The sequence below is a fragment of the Budorcas taxicolor genome, chromosome 12, assembly GCF_023091745.1.
Source record: "Budorcas taxicolor isolate Tak-1 chromosome 12, Takin1.1, whole genome shotgun sequence".
Taxonomy (NCBI): Eukaryota; Metazoa; Chordata; class Mammalia; order Artiodactyla; family Bovidae; genus Budorcas; species Budorcas taxicolor.
Window position 1 is genome coordinate 76,391,254 of NC_068921.1, and position 21,370 is coordinate 76,412,623.

Consider the following 21,370-nt stretch of genomic DNA (forward strand, 5'->3'; position numbering starts at 1 on the left):
ACAGTGCCCTCTCTCTCTCTGATTCTTTCTCACCCTCTCTTTCCTCCCCCCTCTTTTCCCTCCCTTCCTCTCTGAGCCCCCTTCCCCTATCCTGACCCTAGGTAGCCTGGACCTACTGAAAGAAACCTGTCCTCTGCTTTGTTGCGACAGTTGCAACTCAGTCCACTGCTGACAGAATGTTGTCTTAGACAAGTGTTGCATGGGGAGTGACTGGTAGACTTTTAAATGTTCAATGCAAGACAAATGAAATCATGCCAGTGTCTTGATAAAAACCGGCACAGAGTGCCTCATAAAATACAGCTATCTAATTGGCATTACTGTCACCTATCTTTTACCTATAGGCAAAAACCTTGCCCTCTTGCAGAGCCTTTCAAAGTTAGGCCTCCTCGGGTCCCTCTCTCAGCCCGTGGACCCTGTCTTCCAGAGTCACTAAGCACTCTCAGTTCAGTTCAGTTCAGTCCAGTCACTCAGTCGTGTCCGACTCTTCGCGACCCCATGAATCGCAGCACGCCAGGCCTCCCTGTCCATCACCAACTCCCGGAGTTCACTCAGACTCACGTCCATCGAGTCCATGATGCCATCCAGCCATCTCATCCTCGGTTGTCCCCTTCTCCTCCTGCCCCCAATCCCTCCCAGCACCAGAGTCTTTTCCAATGAGTCAACTCTTCGCATGAGGTGGCCAAAGTACTGGCCTCAGCTTTAGCATCATTCCTTCCAAAGAAATCCCAGGGTTGATCTCCTTCAGAATGGACTGGTTGGATCTCCTTGCAGTCCAAGGGACTCTCAAGAGTCTTCTCCAACACCACAGTTCAAAAGCATCAATTCTTTGGCGCTCAGCCTTCTTCACAGTCCAACTCTCACATCCATACATGACCACAGGAAAAACCATAGCCTTGACTAGACAGACCTTAGTCGGCAAAATAATGTCTCTGCTTTTGAATATACTATCTAGGTTGGTCATAACTTTTCTTCCAAGGAGTAAGCGTCTTTTAATTTCATGCCTGCAATCACCATCTGCAGTGATTTTGGAGCCCTAAAAAATAAAGTCTGACACTGTTTCTACTGTTTCCCCATCTATTTCCCATGAAGTGATGGGACCAGATGCCATGATCTTCATTTTCTGAATGTTGAGCTTTAAGCCAACTTTTTCGCTCTCCTCTTTCACTTTCATCAAGAGGCTTTTTAGCTCCTCTTCACTTTCTGCCGTAAGGGTGGTGTCATCTACATATCTGAGGTTATTGATATTTCTCCCAGCAATCTTGATTCCAGCTTGTGCTTCTTCCAGTCCAGCGTTTCTCATGATGTACTCTGCATATAAGTTAAATAAGCAGGGTGACAATATACAGCCTTGACGTACTCCTTTTCCTATTTGGAACCAGTCTGTTGTTCCATGTCCAGTTCTAACTGTTGCTTCCTGACCTGCATACAGATTTCTCAAGAGGCAGGTCAGGTGGTCTGGTATTCCCATCTCTTTCAGAATTTTCCACAGTTTACTGTGATCCACACAATCAAAGGCTTTGGCATAGTCAATAAAGCAGAAATAGATGTTTTTATGGAACTCTCTTGCTTTTTTGATGATCCAGCGGATGTTGGCAATTTGATCTCTGGTTCCTCTGCCTTTTCTAAAACCAGCTTGAACGTCTGGGAGTTCACGGTTCACGTATTGCTGAAGCCTGGCTTGGAGAATTTTGAGCATTACTTTACTAGCATGTGAGATGAGTGCAATTGTGTGGTAGTTTGAGCATTCTTTGACATTGCCTTTCTTTGGAGTTGGAATGAAAACTGACCTTTTGCAGTCCTGTGGCCACTGCTGAGTTTTCCAAATTTGCTGGCATATTGAGTGCAGCACTTTCACAGCATCATCTTTTAGGATTTGAAATAGCTCAACTGGAATTCCATCACCTCCACTAGCTTTGTTCGTAGTGATGCTTCCTAAGGCCCACTTGACTTCACAGTCCAGGATGTCTTGCTCTAGGTGAGTGATCACACCATTGTGATTATATGGGTCGTGAAGATCTTTTTTGTACAGTTCTTCTATATATTCTTGCCACCTCTTCTTAATATCTTCTGCTTCTGTTAGGTCCAGACCATTTCTGTCCTTTATGGAGCCCATCTTTGCATGAAATGTTCCCTTGGTATCTCTAATTTTCTTGAAGAGATCTCTAGTCGTTCCCATTCTGTTATTTTCCTCTATTTCTTTGCATTGATCGCTGAAGAAGGCTTTCTTATCTCTTCTTGCTATTCTTTGGTACTCTGCATTCAGATGCTTATATCTTTCCTTTTCTCCTTTTCTTTTCTTTTCGTTTCTCTTCTTTTCACAGCTATTTGTAAGGCCTCCCCAGACAGCCATTTTGGGTTTTTGCATTTCGTTTCCATGGGGATGGTCTTGATCCCTGTCTCCTGTACAGTGTCACGAATCTCATTCCATAGTTCATCAGGCACTCTGTCTGTCAGATCTAGTCCCTTAAAGCTATTTCTCACTTCCACTGTATAATCATAAGGGATTTGATTGAGGTCATACCTGAATGGTCTAGTGGTTTTCCCTACTTTCTTCAGTTTGAGTCTGAATTTGGTAATAAGGAGTTTACCCCTAAGCACTTTACCCCTCTGATATCTCATGCTGTCTTGAGATTCTTTGTCATCACTTATTTTTCTTTAACAAACCCTCAGCACATGCTATGTCCCAAGCATTTGTAGTAGATTATATAGTTTGTTCAGCTGTTTTGTTGGTTGAGAGTATTTGCTGCCCCATCTCCGTAGGCCCCTCCCTGCAGGGCCTCTAGGGGCTGTATGAACGTCAGACTCCACTCTGACTCACATGAGCCACTGGACTATGAGCAGGAGTGATGGGTGCTTCTCAGGCAGAAGTTTTAAGCACCCTTGTGTGGTCCCACCATTGCTCTGTTCATTTTGACATGAGAAAAACATGTGCCAGATAGAAGTTGCTCCCTCAGCCCAGATCCCAGAATGAAGAAAGCACATAGAGCAGGGCTATAGCCAAAATGCAAGATGAGTGAGAAACAGCCTTTGTAAAAGCAACTGAAATTTGGGATAATAGAAAGCAGACTAATACAGCTCTTTTCTAAGCACTTTACAAATACTATTTATTTAACTGCTACTGCTACGAAATCGCTTCAGTCATGTCCGACTCTGTACGACCCCTTAGACAGTAGCCCACCAGGCTCCCCCGTCCCCAGGATTCTCCAGGCAAGAACACTGGAGTGGGTTGCCATCTCCTTCTCCAATGCATGAAAGCGAAAAGTGAAAGTGAAGTCACTCAGTCATGTCTGACTCCCAGCGACCCCATGGACTGCGGCCCACCAGGCTCCTCCATCCATGGGACTTCCCAGGCAAGAATGCTGGAGTGGGGTGCCATCTACTCACAAACATAACAGCTATGGAAAGTCACTAATTAAAAACTAGGTAAACTAGTCCTCCTAAAAACCTGGTATTGTAGACACTGTTGTCCCTATTTTATAGATAAACTGAGGCACAAGGAACTTAGCTGCCAAGAATACAAGCTGATACATAGCGGAGACAATATCTGTGCTCTTCAGGGGTAGCTTTGCATAACCATATGGCAGTTTCTTCCAGCCATCTCCATTCCTTCACCATTAGATCCCTTCTTTTCCTAGAAAATCGTATTCATTTAAGTTCTAACTCTGAAGCCTTCTCTGAATCTGCCCTTTCAATTTAGAAACTATACATTATTCTTTATCATCTCCAGTGCCTAACAAAACATCTGGCATTTCATCTATATTCTAGAAATACTTGCTGAGTTTCAAAATTCAGTATTATCAAAATAATCATTTCTGTACAACAAAACACTGCTATTCTTTGTGATTGTCAGAATGTTGTCAGTGTGTACCGCCTCATTAGGTTCTTGACACACTCTCTGCAGTGGTGGGGAACCTAGGCTTCTTGTTTTAGAACTGAAGCTCAAGTTGCACAACTGCTTGGTGATTGAGCCAGGACCAAAGGCCAGGTGTTCTGGTGGTCCAGTGGGCCCAGTGCCTTCCAATGCCTGTTTCAAGGCTCTCATCCATGTCTGCTTTAAACACAAGACACTTAGGTACCAGCTGTTCTTAGATCTTCCCTTGCCAACCCCACTAAGGAGAGGCCCTGATCCTCATCCATGGAGACTGGATTCTGGAGGGAGATCCTGGTCATAAAGAAGTTTTAAAAGTGCCCAGAGGTGCTGAAAGACCCATACCCCCAACAGTTCCCTGAAGCCTTCATTACGAATTTTGTGGGCCGACCAATATCCAAGAAAACTTTATCCTGTTGGCAGCCTCTGCTTTCTTCTTAATACGAAGAAATTGGTCGGTAGCTGTACTGTACTTTCTCTTCTAAGACCATCAAAGATATTTATTTAACTGGTCCTCCATATGATGGATTAAAAATGCAGCTCAAACATCACCTTCAACAAACTCATTGTCTTATGTCTCTGGTGTTGTCGTGTACAAGAAAACGAAGTAAAGGATGGCTTTGAGAAGGCTTAAAGGATAGTGTAGAATATATTCAGCTGGGTCAGTACTGCTGCCAGTCAAAGGGAAAAGAAATGGAGATAAGAGGTCAACAAGAAAACACCCAGATGTTTTCACTCTTGATGATTCCTGATAGACTACGTGGCGGTTGCCACACTGAGTGCTTTTTTCCTTTTCTCACAGTCTTCACATTGTTTTCCTATCAAGAGATAGGAAGTCTTGAATCAGTTTTGATTATGTCTTTCAACTGATTGTTTTGAAATAGAAATGTCCAGTGTTCCTTCCTCTTTGGGGCTGATTATGTTTATATTTTTCTTATATCTTTATTATCACCTCTGCAAAAGAACTATGGTAAAATCAACGCATGTGATTTTTAATATATTCATTATGTGTGTGCTTAGTCACTCAGTCGTGCTGACTTTTTGTGAACCCCATGGACAGTAGCCCGCCAGGCTCCTCTGTCCATGAGATTATCCAGGCAAGAATACTAGAATGAGTTGCCATTCCCTTCTCCAGGGATCAAACTGGGGTCTCTTGCATCGCAGGCAGATTCTTTACTGTCTGAGCCACCAGGGAAGTTGGCATATTTATTATAAATGATAGCATAACTTATTATCGAAAAGTCTTCTTGTGTTAGTTTATGTTAGCTGGAAATATTTTCAAGATATCAGAAGTTTTTTGTTGCTAAAGACTGGTTTCAGTCTGTGAAAATCTCACCTCTTTTATAAAATTTAAGATGAGAAGTATATATATAGAAATTTCAGTCTTCCTAGATCTTCACATTTACTTTTTTATGAAAAATTTTTTCATTTGTTTATTAAAGTATTACAATACAATAAAATATACCAACTTTAAGTGTACAGTTTGGTGAATTTGGGTACTTGTATACTGTTTTATAGCTACTACAACAGTCAAGATAGAAAACAGTCTCCTCTCCCTAAACTTTTTTTTTTTTCATTCCTTTTGCTCTGTCCTCTCACCCACCTGCCATCCCCAGATAACCACTGGTTTCTTTATGTCACCACAGTTTTGCCTTTTCTAGAATCTCATATAATTTGAATCATGTAGTATGAAGTCTTTTATGTTCTACTTATTTCACTTAACATGATGTTTTTGAAATCCATTTACCTTTGATTACTTTTTCATTCCTTGTTACTGTAAATATGTTATACCACAATGTTTGTCTGTTCATTAGTTGGTGAATATTTGGGTTATATCCAGGTTCGATTATGAGTAATGTTGCTATGAAAATCTGTGTATGCATTTCTGTGTGGACATATGTTTTTACTTCTCTTGGGTAAATACCTAGAAGTAGAATTGCTTGAATTCATCATTTGAAAAACATATGGCACCATAATATTTTACAAGGTTACTATACCATTTTGCATTTCCATCATCAATATATGAACGTTCTAATTCCACCATCTCCTTGGCAGCACTTGGCATTGTCAGCCATTTTAATTTTAGTCATTCTAGTTGGGGTGCAGTTATATCTTGTGGTTTTAATTTGTGCTTCTCTGATAATTAGTGATTTGAGCATCTTTTCTCGTGCTCATTTTATATTCTGGGTATAAGCCCTTTGTTGAATATATTTTATAAAAATTTTGTGCCAGTCTGTGGCTTGCTTCTTTGTTTCCTAAACTATTTCTTTCAATAAGCAAAAGTTTTAAACTCAATTAATTCAGTGTTTCAGTTTTTAAAATAGTTTGTGCTTTTGATATCTTATTTAACAAATACTTGCTAATCTGATGTCACAAACATTTTGTCCTGTGTTTTCATCTAAAATGTAATAGTTTTTGCTATTACATTGAGGTCTGAGATCCAATTTGAGTATAATTTTTGTGAAGTTAAGGATTGAGATGTATTTTTTCCATACAGATGTCTAGCATTATTCCATCAACGTTTGTCAAAAAGACTTCTCCTTGGCATATTACCCTGGCTCCATTATTGAGAGTCAGTTGACCAGTGTGGGTCTGTTTCTTGACTTTCTTTTCTATTTCAGTGATTTATATGTGTATTCTTATGCCAATACCACTTTGAGTACTGTTGAGTATGGTAAGTCTTAAAATCAGGTAACGCAAGTATTTCAGCTTTGTTCATCTTTTTTCAAAGCTGGTTAATCTATGTTAGAAACTTTGATTTTCCATATGTACTTTTAAGTTAGCTTGTGATTTTCTTCAAAAAAGAAAAAAAAAGTTAAAATTTAACCTGAGATTGCACTGAAACTATAGATCAATGAAGGAAAGATTGCCATTTTGATGATTTTAAAAATATGGCCACAAATTATTTTGTATTTCAAGAAATGGAACTTAATTCCCCTCTTCTAGAATGTGAGCTCTACTCAGCGATTCACTTACAATGAATAGAAAATGGCAGAGATGATGGAGTGTGACTTCAAAGGGTGGATCACAAAAGACATATTGCTTCCATATTGTTCTCTCTCAGATCATTCATTCTGGGGGAAGCCAGCTGCCATGTCACAAGGGTCCTGAAGCAGCCCTGTGGAGAGGTCTACATGGCAAAGAACAATGACATCCTGGCAGCAGTCAGCACTAATCTCCCAGTTGGGTTTTGAGCTACCTTAGAAGCTGATCCTTCAACCCCAGTCGAGACTTCAGATGAACATAGGTAGGATGACATCTTGAATGCAGCCTCATGAGAGACCTTGAGCCACACCACCCAACTAAGCAGTCCCTAGATTTCTGACCACATAAACTGTATGTATATTAAATGCATATTGTTTTAAGTCACGGCGTCTGGGATAATTTCTTATTCAGTAATGTGTAACTAGTACAACTATTTTAATAATATTGGGTCTTCCAATTCATAAACATAGTATGTGTCTACTATGTAATTTTTTAATTTCCCTTTTTAATTTAAAAATTTTCAATGTATAGGCCCTATACATCTTTCATTAAATGTATTTCTAATAATTTGTGAGATTTTGATGCTATTTTAAATGGAGTTTTGTCTCAAATGTTTGTTGCTAGTACATGGAATGCAGTTGGTTTCTGTAAATTGCTATTGTATCCTAGAGGATATTTATTTATTTATTTATTTATCTATTTATCTATCTATCTATCTATTTATTTATTTCTGGTAGCTTTTCTGTGGATTCTTTAGGGTTTCCTACATATTAATATATGATCAAGTTATCAGGAAATATATTTGGTTTATATGTTTTCTTTCTTCCTTTCTGATCTGTGCATTTTATTTTTCTTGCCTTACTGCACTAGCTAAAACCTCTAATATAATGTTAAATAAGAGTGGTGAATAGACATCCTTGTCTTGTTCCTGGTCTTAGAAAGGATTGAGTTTTTCCCTGTTGAATCTTTGTCTGTAAATGCATAAGTTATTCTTGATATTTAAATTCATTTTTATTATTTTTAGTCCAATGTAAGAAACAAATTTTAACATAAACCTATTTACTTCTTAATTTTAATTTTTTGAATCAGTTTATGAAAGTGAATATAATTATAAAAGGGGACAGTCTCCTTGTTGAAAGGGATATTAAAAGGTATTTACCTTTTAGTGTTTGATTAAGGCTTTTTGCCATGTACTAGAGACTCTAGCTGCCTCCCAGTGTATTTTTTCCTTATTAATGGAACCTTCATCTTATTAGAGGCAGCAGGACCTCCAACTAAAAGATCATGTGTTCCAGTTGCCTTTGTATCTAGGTCTAGCTGTCAAGCTAAATCTTGGCATGCTGGCCAGTGAACTACAAGCATACTTATTGGCAGGACTTCCAGGAAGTCTCCTGAAAGTAGACTTTCGTCATTTTGTCCTTCATCATTTTCTTCTCCCCACTGCCTGGGATGCAGCTAAGATGGCTGGAGCGTTTCTAACATGAGAGAGAAGTAAATTTCTGTTGTATTTAAACCACTGGAATTTACAGTTTTCTTCAGAAAACCTCATCCTCTTGAAGCATGGTTTACTGAAAGGAAAAGCTTAGAGCAGCTTTCTAAGACAGTTTCTTAAAAACAAATAACCTATTATTAGTTCAATTAATTCTGTTCCTCTTCTAATTCAAATTCCCAAGAGTCAGAAGGATACCCAGTGTTTTAAATAGATAGTTCAAAATAATAATGAAAATGAAAAGAGAGCTATGGGAAATTCATCTGAATCAGTTTTGTACTTGACAAAGAACAGGATAGCAAGATTGTTTCAATAAGTGCTAAAGCCACTTGATTCTGTCATGGAAAGGACAGTCATTTCATAATTAATCACACATGGCACAGATAATTTTGGGCATTTCTGATTTGTGTACATATTCTTTGCATAATCCAATAAGTAATTTCCTTCCTTCTTTCTTTAGCATTTTCAGTGAAGAAGAAGGAGTAGGAAAACGGACCATTCTTTAGAGCAGAAATTTTCTTTGTTTTGCTCCCTGCCTTTAGAACACAGCCTGGCACATAATAGAAGTTCAGTAAACATGCACTGAATGAATAAATGAGGCCTCAGTGGGCCTGCTTTCTTCAGGTCGTGAGTGAATTTGCAGTCTGTGTGAAGGGGTCCAGGTATCAGGGGACGTCTCTCCCCCTGTCTCATCTTTATCTTGAGACAGTCACGCTTTCCTCCAGGATTACGGCCCCTGTATTTGTCCTGCTGTCCCGCTAGATAAATTTCTCGCGTGCTGGGACCTTGGTTTGCCAGGACCGTGGCAATGTAGTTTGCCACGTGGGTCTCTGTTCAGCCGTAGTTGGCTGGAGAAAGAGATCAGTAGAAACCTGCGTGTTGGTTCCGTGTCATGGTTTCTCACCTTTGTGGCTGTGGCTTCATGCTAACACTAAACAAGACCAGAGGACAGTTGAGGTTTACTCTCTGTAATCAAGAGAGTTTCGCATGGTTCCACCCAGCAAATTAAATTCTTTATCCCCTTTGGCCCAGACTTACAACTGCAAGAGATCCAGAATGCTCTCTGGTTGCCTGACCCCTGGGGCCCTCTTGCTGGCCAGGATTCCCAGCTCCTGTCGCTTGAATGTTCTGGTTCTGGGTGTACCTGGCCTTCACAGACACAGGCCACATGTTCCTTCCCACTGTATCTGAACATCCTAGACCTGTCTCCCAGCCTGCCCAAGACCCCTGCCACTGCTTCACCCCTTGTCATTGGGTCTCTCAGCTTGATCTGGGGCTTCTGGGCTCTGTGGGCCTGCCAGACCCCTCTGTTAGAATTTCCCCTGGCCTCTTGACATGCAAATCCCAGCAGATGGTCTATTTTTAAAGCCTGTTTTTTTCCACAAACGCTATGGGGTTTCAACCAAATTCTCATTCAGAAGTCCCAGTATAAGAGGGGTTCATGAGATAATGAAAATGAAAGTTAAAAGTAATGTGTAAGTTAGTATAATGAATAAGTATTATTTGTAATTCATAATAATACTCTCTCTAGGCTTTTGGTAGTAATGAGGTATAACTTAGGTAAAGTTTACTGTGCTTATCTTATCCCCCATCTTCTCCTAGAATAGAGTGATGTGATTATCACATATTTATAGAAAACTAAATTCTTAAACCTCTTTATATTTTAATCAATAGTCAATCTAAGAAAGAAATGGGAAATTTTATCTGAGCCAACCTGAGGATTATAACCCAGGACAGTCTCTCAGGGAGCTCTGAGAACTGTTTGCAGAGGGAAGGAGGTGACCAGAACATATGTGATGTTGACAAAAGGGTGCATGCAATCAGGAACACATCTTGGCAGAAGGTTGCTGCTGTTTGCAAGGAACAGATAGCTTAGTTAATGATTTTAGTGCTTTTCTAAGTGTGGGAAAATGCCAGACCCAAAGTTTATGACATTTCTCCTGAAATATCTAGCTGTCTGAGGGCCAGCTCTGTCAGTTTTCCCAGAGCACAGAGTGCCTCACCCTGAACTTTGTTTTGAGTTCCTCTCAGAGTGTGCTATAGGTCAGCGACTGCAGTGGCTGGTGATTTGATTCTTAGAGAACTGGATGGTGGGCAGCTTTCTTCGTTCTCTTTCTTCCCTTTCAGTCGTAATACTCACTAAGGCTTGGGAGACATTTCGTCACCAGCTTTCCCCAGTGCTCTTAGGAATGCTCGTTCCCAGGTCAGGAGGATTTCATCATTAGGCTACTCAGTGCTGTTACTGGACTAGGCCTTGTTCACAGTAGCCACAAGCCTCTGAAGCACCCGTCTTACTAGTGTGTTATGGTCTACGAAATGGTTCACTCTTGTTGCTTCTTCCTTTACCTGGAGTCACACTGTTGGCTCTTAGAGGATATGCTTTTGGTCAGTTGTTTCACGTCGCCTAGTCATCATTTATTTTACACAGATTTGGTGATGCAAATAACAATAATCTTGTAAAATAGTCAAAATATAAGTAAAATAAGGTCATAAGTATTTAAGCTATGAATTTCCATTCCGTGTGGCCCAGTATCTCCCCAGGTCATCTGACCAGTCTGTTCTGCATCACTCTCTATCTTTGAGGAGAATGATGTCTTGGCATTGTTGACCTAAGGTGTCTACACGTACAAGGTATGTGAGGGTCATCGTGACCCCCCACAGGATTGAGTAAAGGGTGTTATCATCTACGGAGTTGCCCAGGCGCCAGAAGGAGAAAGATTGATCTTTGTGGTTGAGCAGGAATTTTTGCCGTTGGGGAGGGCTGGGTAACCACATGGCAAAGATGCTGGGGAAACAACGAAATGGGCAGAGAAAACTTTGTTTTAATTTTTCTTGTCTTACCTTAACATACAAATTTTTATTTCATTGCCCAAAACATTTTACAGTAGCACTTTACTTATTTGATGACTTGAGGTTGTGCTGAGGTACCAGAGGCGTGAACCAGTGGATTCTATGTTTTTGTCATATGGAAAGTATGAAGCTAGCACCAAAAAAGTGTGTCCTTTGGCACCTTTCCAATTTCCTTTAAAAGAATCTAAGATGACATATTTTTTGGACTGTTCACTCACCATTCTCCCAGCAGGCATTCTTCTAGGTGCAGAGGCCATGAAGTGATCAAAATCAACCAGAATTCTTCCCCTTCCAGAGCATACATATATTCAGATAAGTGAGCCTTAGAATAGAGCTTTACGCCAATGAGCACACTTTATCCCTGCCAGAATTTGCAGTCATGCATTTGTTTATTGCTGAGTAGAATGTACTAATTCTTCATAGGCTGTCCCTCCTAAAATTGAACACATGATTTCATAATTGTATATGTAATGGTGGGTGGATAGATATGGGCAAGAGAATAAAAATCTTTAGCCTTTCTCAATTCCTTAAAGGAATCTCTGACCTACCCTTCCCATTAAGAACCACCCCGCCGCCTTACTAGATTGTGAGCTCCTTAAGTACAGGCAACAATTGTACATTGTCATTACTTTTTTCCTTATTTCTTGAAGACATATGATTGCATAAAGTGTGAGTAACACAGTTATGTGGGTTCATAATGTATTAGGACAGAAAAGTATCACAGTGAATGAGGGTAATGTTAAATGGAACTCTCCTCTCATAAGTTTCCTTTATTTTACTTGAAGTATTTTGGTATTAATTCTAAGCACCTTGTGTGTGTATTGAAATCCCTAGAGCAAACACAAGAAAAAATATGAGATGTTGCTTTAAAAATTCCATTAAATTAAGATGAAATACTGAAAAGTATTTGCTTAATGCAAAAGGAAATAAGAAAGTAGGAGCAAAGAACAAAAAGCAGTTGAGATAGAACCAAACAGCAGAATTCATCTGTATCAAGGTAAATATGTTAAGTGTGAACAGGCAAAGATGCTAATCAAAAGGCAGAGATTGTCAGACTGCATTTAAAAATGAGAAACTGCCGTATGCTGTCCACAAGGCACACTTTAAACGCAGACGCACACACACACAAAAGGCTAAAAGTAAAAGGATGAAGAAAGATTAATACGGAAATAGAAATCTGAAGTGGCCATATTAATCTAAGACAAAATAGACTTTTTTTGTGAGTATTACTGAAAACAAAGAAGGAGACTTTATTGTGATAAAAGGGTCTATGTATGTGTGCCTGATAACAGCTTCCACATACACGAACATGTTCCAAATACTTGGGGTTAGAACTATGGGCAAATGGATAAATTCACCATCACAGTTGGATACTTTGAGACAAAAAAAAAAAATTAAATTTTTTACTTAATTAAAATCTCACAGTTCTGATTTGTTCAGATTTTTTTCACAGTTCGTGATATTTATGACAACATTTTGCTGTCTTCAGCTGAATCACTGCTTTTGCTGTTGCACAATTCCATTTTCCATCTTCCTTTTTACCCAGACCTTCAGAAAAGGAATCCTTACTTCCTCGCCCCCTTCTTGTAACTTTTAGCCTACTGTAGCTTTAAATTACGAAGTAGATAAATGTGTGTTTTCTTTTATAATCTAGGGTTTATGTTTCTTACTTAAAAATCCTTTCTCATCCCAGTGCCAAAAAGATGTTCCTTCTATATTTGCACAGAAAGATGTGCAGTTTCGTAAATTACGTCTGTGTCCTTAACCCATTGGGAGGTTCTGTGTGGTATCAGGCAGAGGGAGCTGGTTTGACTTCTTCCTTCTGTGTGCCCCGTGTGTTCTTTTCATGTGTGACATACCCATTTCTGCTGTGTACCAGGTGCCTTGTGTCTCTGCCCTTGCTCTTTATATCAGTTTGAGACACTAGATAAAGACCTGGGGCTTCCCAGGTGGCACTAGTGGTAAAGAACCCGCCTGGCAGTGCAGGAGACAAGAGATGCAGCTTCAATCCCTGGGTCGGAAAGATCTCCTGGAGAAGGGCACAGCTCCAGTATTCTTGCCTGCAGAATCCCATGGACAGAGGAGTCTGGTGGGGTCATAGCGTCACAGAGAGTCGGACATGACTGAAGCAACTTAACACACACACCCGTAAAGACCACCTTGTTTTGCTTACTCAAACTTTATAGCATACTTTATAATCTGATAGGCCTCGGTATGCTTCCCTGAAATTACCTCATCTGTCCTGTACCCTTTATTCTTTATTTTTAAATCATTTTATCGTGATACGTAACACACACCAAAGTGTCCATAAACTCTTTAAGTGTCATGAAGCCAAACAAATCACGATGAAGTGAGCATGTATGGATTTATTGGCTGGGAAGTACATCTAGTCAGGCCTACATTCTGCTGAAAGATTACCAGTAATCACAAAGGGCAGAATCTCAAGTTCATTTTAGTACTTCTCTTTATACATGAAGGTGCAGGAATCTGAGGTCATTGAAAGTACTTCCTGAGCTGTGCATCTGACCGTCTAGGGTCCTGTTTATCGGAAGCAAATGGTGCCTCCTCCTACGTTTTCATCCTGAACTTTCCCCAGGGCACACCGTCCGTGCGTGACTACCATGGGTTGTGACTTCACCCTTGTGTAGTGAGCTGTTTTGTTCTTTTTTTTTGTTCACACTTTTAAGGATTTCTTTCTGACTCTCATGGAGCTAGATGTACATTTCATTTTATTAACTTTCTTGGGACTCTTACACTTTCAGTTTCTTTGTTCATCCTGGAAAACTCGTTATTATCTCTTGAAACAAAGTCTTCTTCTTCATATATTTCCTCTGTGGTCTTCTTTTGGAAGCTCCGAAGACATCCATGGAGGGCCTCTGTGTCTGTCTGGAACCCCCACCATGTGGAGCCCAGGCGCCCCCCCCGAGGGGCTGCCCTGCCCTCGCCAGAGCCTCCCTGACGCAGGCCATGCCAAGCCCTCTCCTCCTCCCTGCAGAGGAGACGGGTTGCTTCTTGCACTGAGTCCTCTGATCCTCCCCTTCAGTCGCACCTTCCCTCTCCTACCTGTGGATTTACCCTTCCTCGCGACTGCTAAGTGTGTTTTCCGTTTTGTTTGTGTGGTTGAGGATTGCAGATGCTCTCTCGTTGCACTGAATCTGAAGCTTGTTTCTGTTTTCGTTTTCTTTGTTGTTTTGTACAATTCACGCAGGAAGTAGCATGGAAATTATTTGAAATCAGAAATCCTTTTCCATTCGCCCTTTAGCCTCCTCCAGTCTGTCTGTTGCTTCTACCACTGCACCAGAGTTGGTTAATTTTGCCAAATCCAACGGTAATTTTTTTCTTTCACGTCTTACGTGAACTCTGGGCTGCATTAGACATGGCTATTTCCATCTTAAAACACTGTTCTCTTGGCTTCAGCAGTACTAAACTCTCTTCGTTTTCCTTCTTACTTGCAGCCCCTTCTTAGATTGCTTTACCGGCTTCTCCTACTCTGTCCATCCACAAAATCCTGGTGTATCCCAGGTTCAGTCCAAAGTCCTCTTCTCTCCTCTGTGGTATTCCCTCACCCTCCTATTATGTCTCCTAGTTCTCATGCTTTAGATGTAGTCTGATACCACTGACTCTCAGATCTTTCTCTCTGCTAACTTTTCCCTTGAGTTCCAGAATTTTATATCCAACAACCCACTTGACAGCTCCACCGGGATTTCTCATAGATACTCCTGAGTTCATTCTTGCATTACCTTTGCCGTTTTCTCTGCCTGAAAGGTTCTTCCTCCAGTTCATCAAATCACTGGCTCCTTGTTATCCTTAAAAATTCTGCTCAAGTGTCACTTCCACCTGAGCTAAAGAAGATCCCTGCTCCAAGTCACCTTATGGTAATTCCTTCATAGATCTTATCCGGAATCATTTTATATGTTTGCTTGTTTATTGTCTGATCTCCGTATTGACCATGACTGTCAGAGTAGGGCTTTATGTATCTTGTCTTCTGCTCTGTTTTAAGTGCCTAGATCAGCACCTGGTATATAGCAAATTCTCAATAGATTTTTGCCTAATTAGGTAATTTTATTAATAAAATATTAAAGTGTACTTTTCTCTTACTAGAAAGTTATCAAACCTGCTCTGATTTTATATGAATAACTTCTTATCCTAAGAATCAGATTCACAAAATTGAAGATTTCTAACAAAAGAATAGCCATTCTCATGATTACCTAGAAAACTATAGGGACTCTTTAGATTCCTCTTACCATGTAACTTGCCTTAAAGATGAAAAATAGTAAGCAGAACTATTCATTGCTAACTATTGGAAAGGATTTCTAAATCTAGGGCAAATCAATACTTGATAAATTTATTAAAATACTATATACATTTTAGATCATCTTTATTTTCTGATAAAGCTGTGCCTGGGTCACATCACTGACTGTCAGGGTTGTTTTATGCCAGTATCTCTCTCTGATGGCCATCTGCCAATAAAAGTAACCACAAAGTTAGTACAGTGTGAAAGTGTCTTGATAATCAGATATTTTATGGCTTGTTTTTTTCTGAAAGACAACATTGTTTTTAAGTATGGTGCCAGTACTTCCGAGTGTTGAATAGGTAGGATTTTGCTATCTCTTCTAGCTTACTAAAAACACGTTTGTTTGCTCAGGAGATTCAGTTTTCTGTTGGTTTGGTTTTCCTGCTTAGTATCCCGCAACTTAGTAGGCATTCTGATTTTCACCTAACCGTGCGAAAATGAAGGAAAAAACACCACCTAGAGTATTTTACGGTCACTGATTTCTGTGTCAAATATGTTCCCTAAAAATTGTATGACCTGTCAACAATGCAGTTGGGCTCTTTCTCTTCTAGGTTTCTGGGATCTGCTACAACAGCAGAATGCTGCAAGTCCACGAGGTGCTGTGTGTGCCCAGTTGGATGGCCAAGTTCTGCGCTTGGACCCTGGAGCCCCTCTTCTCATCCTCGGAGCCCACCAGCGAGGCCAGGATCGGGATGGGAGCCACCGTGGACATCCAGAGGCAGCAGAGGGTGGAGCTGCTGGACAGGCAGCTGATGCTGTCACAGTTTGCACAAGTGAGGCGGCAAAGACAGCAGCAGGTAAACGATCACAATCACAATGGAAAGTTGAGAAGTACTCAGGGGCCTACGTAAACATCTCCTCTGAGACTGTACATGTGGTCGAAACCATGTGTCATTCCTCTGCGTTGTGTCTTGGATATCTTGACATGTTTCCAATGTCTCTGATTGGGGCTATTGTTAGTGTTTTCTTTGGAAGGTAAAAAAAAAAAAGTAAGTTGCCACTGAAAGACTGGTCAAACTGGACATTCTCGCTTCACTTCCAACAGATAAGCTTGATTTCTTAGAGAAACACCAACCTAGTTAACAAGACAGAATATTTATCTGTTTCTATCATCTTGTAAAAGCCACAGTGTCTTCCTGTTAAAATGCTTATTATTGTGTGCTCTGGAGTAAAGAGCAGATATCAAACTTCTTGATTTTCCTTGGTTGAAATGGAGAGACTATGAAGGTAATAGAAGTTCAAGGAAACAACCAACAAGTCAGTCAGATAAGTGCTGGGTTTTCTCAGCCTTGTCATTAATCATCAGGAAATATCGAGCACTTACCCAAAACACGGCTCCGTCCGAACAGCAACGTGATACCACACTGGTGTTCCCAGTGTTACTCTCAATCAAGCTGATCCTTCTTGGGCACTTCCGTGATCAAGCACACTGGGCTTGTCATTTCCCGTCTCCATCCCCTTTACCCTCTGGGGTATGAGAGAGAGCTCTGTTCTCTCCCACATCACCTGCCTGCATTGCGTGTGAGAAGTCGGTCTTCATTGCATGTGGTCTGGAAAGTGATGTCAGGTGTGACATCCTTGGACATCTGTGGAGAGCTGGGTCCCAGAATTTCCATCTGGGGTAGGGAGAAGGGGTTCCCTTATCAGTGGGCCAGGTCTGCAGGTGACAGAGAGGGAAGTGAAGGCTGGTCCCTGCAGATATATTTGAATTTGAGGTGACTCCAGAATGTACAGTAAAGGAAGTTAATGCGTGGGGAGACAGACGCAGCTTCTGGAGAGATCAGGGCTGCAGGTGTGGCTCCTAGAGTCCGTGTGTAGGGTTGGGAGGTGAACCCAACAGGTCAGGGGTCCCCACCTCTGGGATCTCATGCCTGATGATCTGAGGTGTAGCCGATGTGATAATAATAGAAAATGCACAGTGGATGGAATGTCCTGGAACCATCACCCCCACCCCCGATTTGTCTTCTGTGAAATCAGTCCCTGGTGCCAATGAGGGCAGGGGCCACTGCAGAGGATCACACCTGGGATGAAACGTAGGCGGTAGACTCAGCCTGTATTTAGCAGGAGGAAGAGGGGAAATTCTTTGAGGAAATGGATGGAAGAATGGTAAGGATGAGGACTCAGAATAATCAGCGTCCAGAGTGATAATGAGTATAAATACTTTCCAATAGCCTGGACAGAGCTGAGAGGGAGAGAAAGAAGTAATGTGTGATCTGAGATGGCTGGTTCAGCTAACAAGAGATTCAGTGGCAGCACCATCCCATCAGCACAGACAAGGAGAAGTGCATTGACTGGGGTGCCCGTGGGCTGCCTGAGAGGGGGTTCCCCAGTAGGCAGCTGTGGTCTTGTGCTCATGAGCAAAACGGGAGGTTGTGTTTCTGAAGCTGGCGTCCCCAGCAGATTCTCACATGCAGAGCTGATCGGACAGCACTGTTGGGATGAGCACAGCGTTGGGCGGGTGGTGGTGAAGGACAGAGGGGGCCTTTGAGCACCAGTCACAAGGAAGGTCTGAGAGCTAATCTTATGGCTCAGGAGCCCTGGCGTTGACAGAGTGTCTGCCAAAGTGTCTCCAGTCCAGACAGATGCAGGGGTGGACTGCAGGTCTTGAGAGCTGGACGCCATCCACAGAGTGGTGCCCCTTGAGAACTGCACCCCCCACAGCTGGAAGACTGAGTGCCCGCCCCTCACGCTGCTGGGAGCTTCTTGTTTCACTCAGGTTCCCGGAGCAGCTCCTGCAGGGTGGCAGGGGTGCTCTTCCCAGGGGACACCTTAAGCAGAAGGTCCGCAGGACTGACCGCCTCCCCTTCTGTGGCAGCTGGCCTCGAGGGCACCCTGGTGACCAGCCCCTCCTCTGTGGTCCGCTTGAGAGTCCCGGCCCCACCTGTAAGGTGACTGGATGAAGAGACAGGTGCACTCAGCCCTGTGGGGTCTGGGTCCCTGGTACCCCCGTCCTTCCTGGGCTGTGTCTGCCACACATACGTGTCCGCTAGAACATGAGTGAGGAGGTTTAGGAGATGCCCTTGCAGGTCACCTGAGCGCCACACTGGGTCTTCCCTCCCACCTTGTGTGCCCTTGGCTGAATTTTTCCTAATGATCAGGGTTAATTACTCCTGCAGGATAATGACTCCTTCCCTTGCCTATTTTTTGGTCAGAAGAGCCCAAACTGACGGGACCACAGTGGTCACTTAAGACGTAGCAGTGTTCTTGCTTTGTCTCCACTGGAAGCTCCTTTCCTGTAAGCCAGGCTCTGTAAACCAGGGAGTCCAGAGTCACGGGACAGGGAGCCCAGACGCCCCGAGTAGGTCACCAGGAGGGCGGATCGTCAGGGCCCCTCTCCTCCCACCTCTGGTTGCCAGGAGCCGTGTGCTCCACCTCCTGGGCACACAGCGCCCGAATGACAGTCGTTGATTTGGGCTGTTCTGCACACTGGAGCCCCAAGCTCCATCCTTGTCAGGTGCCATCTGCAAGTTGGCGTCTCTCTCGCCTCACCTGGCTGTCCGTCCGTCTGGCGAGTGGGCAGCCCTGGGTCATGCTGTGAGAGGGTCGCTGTGCCCCGTAGTCTGGGCACGGCCCCGCCCTCCCGGCTGGAAGCGGGCCTGTGGTCTGAGAGATGCCATCTGGCACCCTGGTCAGCCCCTCACACAGCCCGCCAGCCCACAGGGAGTGGTGCCATGGGACAGAGAAGGCAGGTGGCCCTGAGACCGGAAAGTGTGTCACTGTCGGGTAGAATGAGCTGCTGCCTGTGCCAGTCAGCTCAGGTTGCCCCAGGAGAAGACCAGGGCCTGGGTGGCTTAAACAACAGAAGTTTTCCTCAGTGCTCTGGGGGCTGGAGGTCCAAGATCCACGCCGTCAGGGCTGGTTTCTGGCGGGACTCTCCTTGGCTCTCGCTCTGTGTCTCGCGGCCTTTCCTTGGTGCCCGCGTATTCCTGGTGTCTCTTCTTCCGAGGACGCCAGTCCTGTTGGATTAGGGCCCCATCTTTATGACCTCATTGAGCCTTAATTACCTCTTTGAAAGGCTTCCCAGGTGGCCCCAGTGGTAAAGAACCTGCTTGCCAGTGCTGGAGACACAAGAGACCCAGGTTTGATTCCTGGGTTGGGAAGATCCCCTGGAGAAGAAAATAGCAACCCACTCCCGTATTCATGCCTGGGAAATCCCCATGGACAAAGAAGCCTGGCGGGCTACAGTCCATGGAGTTGCAAAGAGGCAGACATGACTGAGCACATGTGTGCTCCTTAAAGGCCTTGTCTACGAGTACGGTTGCACTGGGGGGTCAGGGACTTCAGCATATGAATTTAGGGGTGGGGGGGTACATGTTCCAGTCTACAGCAGCGCCCCTTCCTGAGCAGTAAGGGCCCAGCAGAGTCAGCCTGGCTCTCAGGTACGGTCGGTTCTCCTGAATGGGTGGTGGAGTGTCCAGGCTCAGTGCTGCCCTCGCTCACCCTCAGAAGCCAAGTCCACCCTGGAGAGTGGGGCCCACACACAGCCTCCTTCTATCTCGACTGCACAGTTCACGTGCCAGCCCGGGGTGGCCATGTCAGGGGCTGGCCAACGGCCGCCTGCCGCGTCGCTCTGTCCCCACTCTTCTGTGCTGGCCGTTCATGGTGAGCATGGGGGCCTGGGTGTCACACTGCCTGCCTGCTCCTGCCGGACCACGTGCCTCTGCCCAGGCCGCCTCGTCCCCTACCTTCCCGTCCCCTGGCCATGCAGGTGAGCCCTTCACCACGTCCAGTGAGTCCATAGATGTTCTTCCTTCAGGCCACCACTCTTTCCACACGAAGTACACGGCCAAATGCACTACCCAGGGTCTCCCCGTTGGGAGTGCTTGTCCCCGTCCCTGTCTTTTCAGGGTGACCCCCAGCTGGAGCCATAGCGCAGCCATGGTCCGCTTTCAGCTTTCACTTGTGTACCGAGCCAACCCATGAACTGAATTTGGTCACTTGGTCCTAGGAACCCAACCCGGTGTTGCAGGAGGTGTGAACTGGGGCAGAGGTTTTTACGCGACAGGGGTGATGGACACGGTGGTCCAGGAGAGCTTGCCTCCGCAACCCCACTGTACCCCCAGCCTGGCTTCTGCTCACCTTGCACACACGACTTCTGTGGGGCGATGGGTCTTTAGCCCCACCTAACGCTAGAACTTGGTAGGTCTCACACTTCTGGCCACCCGCTCACTCCGTACCCATGGTCAGGCACTTCCTGTCCCGAAGGGTCCAGCAGCAGTGTTTTATGGAGTTTTCTGTAATTCTCTGCTGTGTATGTGTGCCCTGGCCCCAGTCCCCAAGGCGTCCGCACCACGGTTGTCCCCCTTGGCTGGCTGTGGACTCCACCTGGGGTCTTTCCCCACCACAGATGCTCTGAACACCGTAGCATCTGCTGGGTCGCATAGCCCAGGCACCCATGACTAAACCAGCCCCAGGTCCCCGCCCTCCTCAAAGGGCTTTCCAGCGGGCGGCTGTGAAGTGGTGCCCTTTGGTCTGTGACTCCGCCCACTGTTGGGCAGGCTCCCCCACTTTCCGAGGTCGGTCTTGCCCCCAGGTCAGTATGCTAGCCCCTGGAGTCCTCCCACTGGCTTCTCGTTGTGAGGTCTGTTACAGAGAAGAGCACAGGGGGTCCCCGGGCCTGGACTGCCTCGATTGCCTCTGCATTTATTCCCAGCATCTGCCTTGAGAGTCCCAGCTGCTCCCTGCCCGTACCCTGGGCTCAAGGTGCTGGCTTGCTCACTCACGGCTGCTGAGAGGGCTGTAGAACAGGGGCCCAGATGTGTCTGACTCCAGGGCCTCTGCCCTGTCCTTCACTGGGTTTTTCTTTCCTTCTTGGCTTCAGCTGGTAGGAAACTCAATGCTAAGTTTAAGGTTCAGTCAAATTAACTGTTTAAACCCAAAGCTA

At 44.0% G+C, this 21,370-nt stretch overlaps 1 protein-coding gene across 1 annotated transcript in view; it reads left to right on the plus strand.

Moving 5' to 3' along the window:
• UBAC2 (UBA domain containing 2) overlaps positions 1 to 21,370 on the plus strand; it is a 170,822-nt gene that overhangs the window by 112,590 nt on the left and 36,862 nt on the right. Inside the window, exon 7 of the mRNA XM_052650151.1 lies at positions 16,038 to 16,283. Coding sequence (XP_052506111.1) covers positions 16,038 to 16,283 — 246 coding nt within the window. The remainder of the gene's footprint in view (positions 1 to 16,037; positions 16,284 to 21,370) is intronic.